At 41.4% G+C, this 8,970-nt stretch overlaps 1 protein-coding gene across 1 annotated transcript; it reads left to right on the top strand.

Annotated features, from left to right (window-relative positions):
• Window positions 1-3,197: 3,197 nt before the first annotated feature.
• clic2 (chloride intracellular channel 2) lies at window positions 3,198-8,968 on the top strand. The gene is made up of 6 exons (XM_064329267.1): window positions 3,198-3,488; window positions 5,222-5,331; window positions 5,998-6,123; window positions 6,441-6,541; window positions 7,020-7,201; window positions 7,538-8,968. The coding sequence occupies exons 1-6, from the start codon at window positions 3,441-3,443 to the stop codon at window positions 7,697-7,699; spliced, it is 729 nt and encodes a 242-aa protein (XP_064185337.1). The 5' UTR covers window positions 3,198-3,440; the 3' UTR covers window positions 7,700-8,968.
• Window positions 8,969-8,970: the final 2 nt, after the last annotated feature.

The raw sequence follows: 8,970 nt of genomic DNA, 5'->3' as shown, positions 1-8,970 counted from the left end.
CAAGTCCAGGCCAGACCTGGGTTAAATAAATATTTGAAATGTATTAACCCAATAGACATATTCCTAATAAGGCATACAGCAGAATTGATAGTTAAACATGGTCCCCTGAAGGGGAAATTTCTCATTTCAAAATTCTTCACTTCTTCACTCATACGATGTACACTTAGGCTAGAAACATGTTGCATCGAAAATTCTCCAGGATCTTCATGTGTTCTTTTACCAGTATCTAATTCAAACAGTGATATGCAACAATGCAGACAAGTTGCAGAAAGTAAATAGAGGAAACATAAACACGAAGCCGTGTCATAGTTAAACATTTGTCTAAAGCCCTTTCACTTCTTCAGAAAATGAAAGAGAGAAACGGACAGCACTCACGAGAATATTATAAACTATTGTTTTATTGCATTAATGTATGGAGGCAAAGCATGCCCAAATGTTTCAGCCTAAGCCTTCCTCGGTGTGTTGAATGTGCCAAAAAATAATTATAATATAATATTTTTTGGCACATTCAGCAGCACAGTCCCACTGACGCGGATGTGCATCCTGAATGATACTAAACGATTTGTTTTGCCCAGTGTAGAGGTCGTCTATTGAGTATGGGCTCATCGCCTCGGAGTACAGTTGGTGTAAGTGCTGAAGTATTGAAGAAGAAAGAGGAAGTGGATGAATCTGGCCCGGTCTGGGCCTCAGTTTCTTGCAGAGGGGAGGGGCTGCAGTCGCAATCAGTTTCCTGTGCCAGTGTGAGTGTTATTCACTTGATTTCCAGCATTTGTTGGGAGTTTCCATTTCAAGCTTTTGTTTTTAATCTTCTCTATTGGCTAATGGAAAATCCCAGCCCCTGTGGTCTGGCACTGGAGATGCGTACGGATTTAGTGGACTCCTCACTCTGAGAGTTCAAACAGTCCTCTGGTCATGAAACAGGCTATTTCTTAATCTTATCTTCATTTTATTTTTTTCCACCATGTTTTGTTTATGCTTCACGCTCTGCTTCATGAAGTCACCAGGCCGTCTAAATTCCCCCAAAATTATGAAATAAATTCCCCCTCAGATGTGCACTGTAGAAAAAAGCAGAATTGAAATTTCCCCTTCAGGGAACCATGTAGTGAAGTTTAACAGTCAATTCGGCAGTATGCCTTATTGCCAATTTTTTTTATACAAAAGCATTTAGAGGCTGTCTCTGAAATAAGTAAGCGTTGAGAAAGAGTATGGCAAGAATTAATATATCTATCTTTTGAGGACAATCTACCGTAACTTCAGGTTCAGCAAACATTTCCCTGGGTTGCGTGTTGTTGTGTATTAAATTGTTCTTGGGTAGATAAAAGAAGTATATTCTACTGAAATATGAATTTAAGCTACTATCAGCACTGTGAACTCTAGATCATTATTTTGAAAAATACTGCTTGTGTAGTTTAATTAATATTACTTCGTGTAATTCAAAGAATTTTATTTTCTACACGAACAAGAAAATAAAATAGGACAAAGCACACTAATATCATATCAGCACACATGTGCAGGGGGAGACAGATAAGACTTATCAAGACAAATATTATTCATAGATTAGAGAGAGATATTGAGGCAAAGAAAATGAAAAACAATTAAAATTAAAAGTGAGTATACAGGCTGAATAAGACTGTAAAAAAAATGAAATGTAAAGAAAGTAATAGGTAATAGATTAATTAATTAGACCATTTAAAATTGATCACAGGCTTGGGCAGAGAATTGTGAAGTTATAAAGATTTCCAAAGCCATGAACCTCTATGCTTCAGAAAGGAATGTGCTTCAACGAGGAGGGGTTGCCGAGGCCACTTCCCTACACAGTTGTTTCAGAAAGTTTTTTTTTTGTTTAAATGTAAAAATTAAAAACACAGAAAGCATACTATTAACGCAGTGTGTGAAGTGTGCCATGTTTTTACTTTGGTGGTCTTCATCCAGCCTGCCAGTGTATTGTTTGTCAGTCAAAGGACTCCTTCTATATTAGGGTGGAGGCCATTGTGACACAAAAAAAAAACAAATCGGAGTAGTGCTTAAACGGACATGGAATTGCTCCCTTATTCAAGATTATTTTTGGAATATGCAGCCCAGCCCTTCCGTCCTACAGAGTTTCTATAACATGCCAGCTCATTAACGTAAACCTCTCCTCATCTCATCACCCCGTCTAGCTCATAGGGTTTTCCCAATATAGCACAGAGAAGTAACCCACTATGACTCAACAGAGAGCAACGCCCACAACCAAAATATCTTGTGATTTCACAGAAATCAGCAATTCCCTCATAGCGAAGAACAATAATCAGTGCATTCCTCTAGTATTTCATAAGCCAGAAAGCAAACAGGGATGTGGAATTGCTTTTACAGGTTATCATTGTATGGGAGAAGATAATGTGAACAGAGAATTTTCTTTAATTTCCTGTGAATTAAGCGGTGAGAATTACTTTAAAATGAGCTAAAGTCAAAAGGCATAAACTGTCTAACAATATGTATCACATGCTCAACAACCACCCTACTTATTTCCATGATGACTCAACATCCACTAACCTAAAAATAAAAAACCACAACTTGAGGCAGAATCACTGCTTTTGAAAAAAAAAACAGTCTGTCTTTATTTCACCCTAAAATAAGATGCAAAATAACAGCAGTATCCTATACAGCAGACTTAAGACAAATACATATTTGAGATATCTTAAATCTTCAGATTCTGGTCAAATTGAAACATACTCATGCATAGATCCCTGAGATATTCTCAGAAAACTGGAGAAAACTGGTGTTTCTTTGAACATTTTCAGTTGTAAGCATTTTCAGTTCCGCAGGTCTGCTGTACAGTTACTGTGTTGAGGGATTGGTGACAGAGCCTTATGTGTGTTGTGACTGCAGTGTACCACTAACAATACAGCAGCTTTCACCGACCGGAGCAGAGACGCTGTGGTACAGTGAGCAGTCTGTCTGTCAGCTGCTGACAATGAGAGGCAAAACTGATGTCAAAGGGATGCTTATAGTCATTACACAATAAACCATATATTTGTCTTGATTACAATAATCAACTCTGGAATCTATTTTCAGGCAACCCGGTCAGAAGCTGCTGGTGTGTTCATACGAGTGACCCCCCCCCCCCCCCCCCCCCGGGCCCCCTGGCCCCCACCACCAGCCCCCCCATGTCACGCCCCTCTTCTCTCCCCACCCTCTGGCTTTTTAAGCAAGTGTGCACTGGAGATACTGAAAGATCAAGGAGGAGTGCTTACATACACTGCTTCCTGGAATCCCCCCTCTGTCACGTAGTCAAAAGAAAAGAAGAACCCTGCGTTACATACCCAGCACAAGCTCTGTGTATTCCTGCCATGTGGAGCCTGGATTGTCAGTGAGCTTCCATCTTGTAGTGCACTTGCGAGACCGCCTCTTCTTTACTGGAACTGGGATCTCCAGGAGGATCACACTCACTGTGGGACAGCATGGCTTTCAGACCCAGCAAAGAACCAAATATTGAACTTTTTATAAAGGTCAGTTCTTTCTTCTTCATTTTACTTTGAAACTGAAGGTGAAACTGAATATATATATATGTGTGTGTGTGTCGTTTACATGTGAATAAAAATAAATATGAATGTCTTTATGCAGGAGAGGGAATTGGTTTCAGATTCAAAATCAAAATCATTTTTCCCCCACAGTAAAGCAAAAGTGCCGTTTCAAGGCATATAAATTCATCTTTATCAGGGTCAAAAATTTTAACTGGAGAATGTATGACTCCGAAGAACATTAATTCGGAGCGGAATATACAATCGGGACCGTAACCCAGATTTTTTCGCACGTGGGACTTATCGGCTGCCACATTGTCACGGGGCAGGAACCCCTGGAGGAGACAGCATGAATCACAGGGTTTCTGCTCGTTGGGCGTTAGCAGGCTGGCTGGGTAAGAGGTCAGAAAAAGCGGTTTGCGGGCGCGGTGCACAGTCCCTTTGAGCAGTAGCGGGTGTGACTGGGGCTGCCGAGAGTCTCCTGCAGGGGGCGCAGTCCCCACGTTATCGCCTCAGACAGACAGACAGACAGGGACTCGAGGCCCCCACCCCTTATCATGGCACAGACAGGAGGTGATGGTGGAATGGCTGCTGCAGACCCCCCCCTCCACTTCCCCCCCCAAACACCCCCCCCCCCCTCCCCCCCGTCTCCTCCTGGCACGCCCATCGTCCAGCATGACGCCCACTTCCTCTCTGCCTCCGACCCACACAGAGATAACTGTTCCACACATTCCAGTGCCCACAGACATAAAGAAATAGGGAATTGGTATGCTCTTTTTAGCATTATAGCGAGGACATTTTGTCAAACAAATAAAAAATAAAAAAACTAATAAAAATAAAAATGTTAAATAATAATAATAATAATAATAATAATACAACTGGAAAGTTAAACTGTAAAGTATATACATCAAAAAAGTCCAAGGCAGACATGGACAGGGACATTTGTCAAAAGAAAATCCATTTATTGATTGGGCATATCTGTCAGGAAAATTAAAAGGTGTCGCTGAGATTCCTGCCTACACGTAGCAGCTTTAGTCTGTCTTCATCAGAGACATACTTGTCCCCAGCAGATTAGTGCCACTCTCGTTCTGCCACTCTCACAAACGAACATGCTGCAGTACCCCTGAGCTCAGCGCAGGGCTGTCTTCCTTTTCTCTACAGCTCAGTCATGGAAACCTTTCCCTATCAGGCTGGCTGTCAGAACTAATATAATGGTCTGGTATGGATCTGTTATCAAGGCGTGCTGTTGCACAAAATAGCTCTGTGCTCCAGGGAATGAATGGATCCTATATCTCATATTATCAGTTTGGAACTGTCTTCACCTGAAATACCCCAGCCCTCGATACCCCAGTGCTGCTGTTGAATGCTTAAGGATGAACGGTACAGAAGACAGGTGAATAAAATACAACTGGGTAGGCAGAAGAACTACAATAGTGTTTTGGTTGCAGGACTGATCCGATAATAGTATTCTGATCAGTATTTGCCCACTCTGGTAATCAACCGGAAAAATATTTTCACGCAACAATAACAATCCTTTGCGATAACTGTAATTGTTCGGTTCTCTTTTTTTAAATTATTTTTAGAAATGATTAGGAAGTGGAATGCCTGTAGAAACAATGCTATAAAGAGTTTAGTAGCAGCACAGAATTTAGATGTGAAGAGTGAGCTGTGCCCTGTGTGTGGTCTCTACGGTGTGTAACCGTGTGTGTGTTTGTCATCAGGCTGGGGCAGATGGCGAAAATGTGGGTAACTGCCCCTTCTGTCAGAGACTCTTCATGGTGCTGTGGTTAAAAGGAGTCAAGTTCACTGTGACCACCGTCGACATGAAAAAGTAAGCTTCCTGGCAGTCAACCAGCGGAACGTTCAGGAAAATTACAATTAGATTCCCATTTGCGTGTGAGATGCCATTATGATAACGACATTCTCTAAACCAGGGCTGCCCAACCCTGCTCCTGGAGATGCAGTGTCCTGTAGGTCCTCACTCCAACCCTAATAAAGCACACCTCATTCAATGACTAGAGATCTCATTGAGCTCCTAATTAGTAGAATCAAGGGAGCCAAATTTGGGTTGAAGTGAAAAGCTACAGGACAGTAGGTTGCCAGGAGAAGGATTGAGCAGCACTGCCCTAAACAGAGTTAGAATTTTTTTTGTTGAAAATAAGTTCTGTAAAAGTTACAGAAAAATGTTCTTGTCACATACAAACTTTCTAGAAACCTTGAAGGGCCATCCAGGAAACTGAACAAATATACACACTGGGAATGTTTACCCAAACTTTCCAACCTAATAAGATCAGGAATCTTTTACACACAGCAGTGATATTTCCACCCTCCCCCCTCCAAAGCAAATAATGAAGTGACAAATCAGCATTAACAGTGCACTGTAAATCTCCCAGGACACATGAAGGGACATTGTGCAATTCCACCCCCCCACCCCCCACTCCCCTCCCCACTCCTCCCACAACCTCCACCACTCACATCCCCTCCCCTTGTTCTGTAGGAAACCAGCAGAACTCAAAGACCTGGCCCCTGGGACCAACCCTCCTTTCCTGCTGTACAATGGGGAACTCAAGACTGACTTCATCAAGATAGAGGAGTTCCTGGAGCAGACGCTGGCCCCACCCAGGTATGAGGTCATATAATCACATGCTGCCCAGCTGTGGCTGTGGCTGATCACTGCTGTTAAAGCTGATTGGACATGTGTGTTTGTGGTAAAGCAAGGTAGCTGCCTGCCTAGTGAAAATCCAGCTGAAATAAAACAATTAAATTGCACAAGATTTTTCATTCACCTTTGTTGCCACAACACATTTTATGCATAGTCGTAAATGCTCTTTGACATACAGAAACTAGGCAGATTGAAGTGTGAGTCATAGGCACCGCCTACTCAATGACACACCTCACTGCACATGACTGCAACTGAGGTCTGCCTCCTCATCCCCACAGGTACCCCAGCCTCAGTCCACTGAACAAGGACTCTTTCAATGTCGGAGCTGATATTTTTGCCAAGTTCTCTGCTTTCATCAAAAACAGCCCCACCAACAGCTGTGAGTAAGCCTGAATTGGAAACGCATGGGGTAAATTATGGGATAGATTTTAATGCTCGACCATTTCGGTATTATGAACGAGTGGAACACTGGTGGAAACTTTAATCCTCCTCTTAAATGTATTATGGCATATAATGGGCTGGCAGCCACTGAGTCAGCCCTATTCGTCGGGCAACCAGGTGTCTCGAGCCCAATGAGAACATAATAAAAAAATCTAACTGTACTGTCCTGGAGGTCAGAGGAGAATTTGGGAATATTTTTTTTTTTTTTTTTTTTTTTTTTGACCCACGTAATAATGATGATGAGGACGTATGTTAATATGATTATGAGAACCATGAATGAGGTGTAGACCCCCAGTAGTCTACAGGTCACTTAATGCAATATATGGATTATGCTGGAGTTTCTAAAAAATGCACTATACACAGTAATTACATACTCCCCAGTCAGCATTAGCATCTGTTCTTTCCCTGCTGCTCAGTTCATGAGAAGGCCCTGCTACGAGAGTTCCACCGGTTGGACAACTACCTGAACTCCCCACTCCCAGAGGAGATAGACCACAACTCCACAGAGGACATCCTCGTCTCCAGCAGGAAGTATCTGGATGGAAATCGCCTTACACTGGCCGACTGTAACCTGCTGCCCAAGCTTCACGTCATCAAGGTAGGTCACCAAAGCGCCAGCGCTGACTCAACTCCTTCTTCCACGGCCTACATTCAAACAAACGTGACCAGAGGTGGACAATCCAGGTTCAGAAAGTAAAAGTTCATCCCAGAATTTTGTTCCAGTCACCTGGATTTGCTAATGAACACCATTCTTCAGCCAGGAGGTAGAGCTAAATCAGCTGGCCAAGTTCAGGGGTAGATGAAATACAATACTTTTACTTTCTGACCCCTGGAATGTCCACCTCTGAATGTGACCATTATTGAGTGGCAACGTGATAAGAAGCAAAGAGTCTCTTCAAACAGAAAAGTTAAGACACCTGTTCATTTTTATTAGGTCGCAGCCAAGAAGTACTGTGACTTTGACATCCCTGAGCAATTCACGGGTGTATGGAGGTACCTGCGTAATGCATATGAGAGGGAGGAGTTCAGCCACACCTGTCCGGCCAACGTGGAGATTGAGAGGGCTTATCTGGATGTGGCCAGCCAGAGGAAATGAATAACCTGCACCTGCCAGTCAACTCGGACCCCTGAACAGGAAGGATGCTCAATGAACCAGCCTGAATCTGAACTTTGAATCCTTAATGAAGGACTTTTTAAATGGTTTTGAATCATATGTCTTTAAAAGTGCTTTCTGTCACCTCAGTGCTTCTTCTCCCCACTGGTAAAGGAACACCCGGCGAAGCTCATTTTGAGAGCTAGTGCCTTAGGAACCACAATAACCCATAACCATAATCACAAGAGTCAATGACTCCCAGAATTTAATTGCCTTGTGTCTGGGCAAAGTAAAAAAAATATTGTTCATGGTATACACTATATGCAGAATTTGGTCATTGAGAAATTATATCTCAGTTTGATTAATAATCTTACAAGTGAACCAGCCTTACATTTCACACTAAAGGCATTTACGACTAAAGTGTGCATTTAACAATATACCTATTTTAGGAGCATCATGTCCATAGTGTATATACACAGAATTATATATTTTTCGTATACTCTTTAGAATGAGTTGAAAACATACATGTAAAATGTACCAGTATATTTATTTTATATTTCTTATAGTGTGACTGAAAATTAGATCATGTAAATCAGATACTGCAAGTAAACAATAAAGCACCCTTATAATATTCTCACACTTATCAGATTGCACTAATCTTATGCTAAAAACAGGATTAGGAGCAAAATGTCAAAACATAAATGGCACATTTCCCCCATTTTATTGGATAGCCTTATAAGTATTTTTTTTTTACATGTGAAAATAATTTAAGCTTTAATGTAATTCATCACACCATATTTTCCCATTTACTTAAATCTTTAATTACCTTACAGCACAATAATTTCATGATCTCTGTGCGTGTATACACTCATTAGCCTGCTTGCGATGGAAACTCGTGAATTTCAGTATTTATATTGACTATTTTTTATATAAACTCTATTGCCCCCTTGTGGAGAAATAACCTTCAGTGTTTGTTTCCCCAAACAGAATTGCATTATTACTCTTTTAATGACCAAAGACTCCAGGGATTCCACAACCATTTTATAAACTGTTGCATTGACATCTGTTTTCAAGGTATTACAGCCTCTGTTTGCCATTTTCTTTAATGATCTGCTCATTAAGTTTTTTCTTTGTTTTCATGTGTGACACATGCAGCATGTCACAGGACTGGTCTGGCACACACACTCAGTCATTTAACCACAATTTTTAAGCAGATCTCTTTATTGTCGGCCACTGCTTTCATCCAAATAAAAAATATAGATTTTTATTTGATA

This window comes from Anguilla rostrata, chromosome 3 (assembly GCF_018555375.3).
Source record: "Anguilla rostrata isolate EN2019 chromosome 3, ASM1855537v3, whole genome shotgun sequence".
NCBI lineage: Eukaryota > Metazoa > Chordata > Actinopteri > Anguilliformes > Anguillidae > Anguilla > Anguilla rostrata.
This window is presented reverse-complemented; position numbering and strand designations above follow the sequence as displayed.

What these genes read in the sequence shown, in the direction of transcription:
- clic2 (XM_064329267.1), top strand. Translation starts at nt 3,441, where the DNA reads ATGGCTTTCAGACCCAGCAAAGAACCAAATATTGAACTTTTTATAAAG. An exon ending in CAGACGCTGGCCCCACCCAG is followed by an intron (nt 6,124 to 6,440) that starts GTATGAGGTCAT and finishes TCATCCCCACAG; the next exon opens with GTACCCCAGCCTCAGTCCAC. An exon ending in AAACAGCCCCACCAACAGCT is followed by an intron (nt 6,542 to 7,019) that starts GTGAGTAAGCCT and finishes CCTGCTGCTCAG; the next exon opens with TTCATGAGAAGGCCCTGCTA.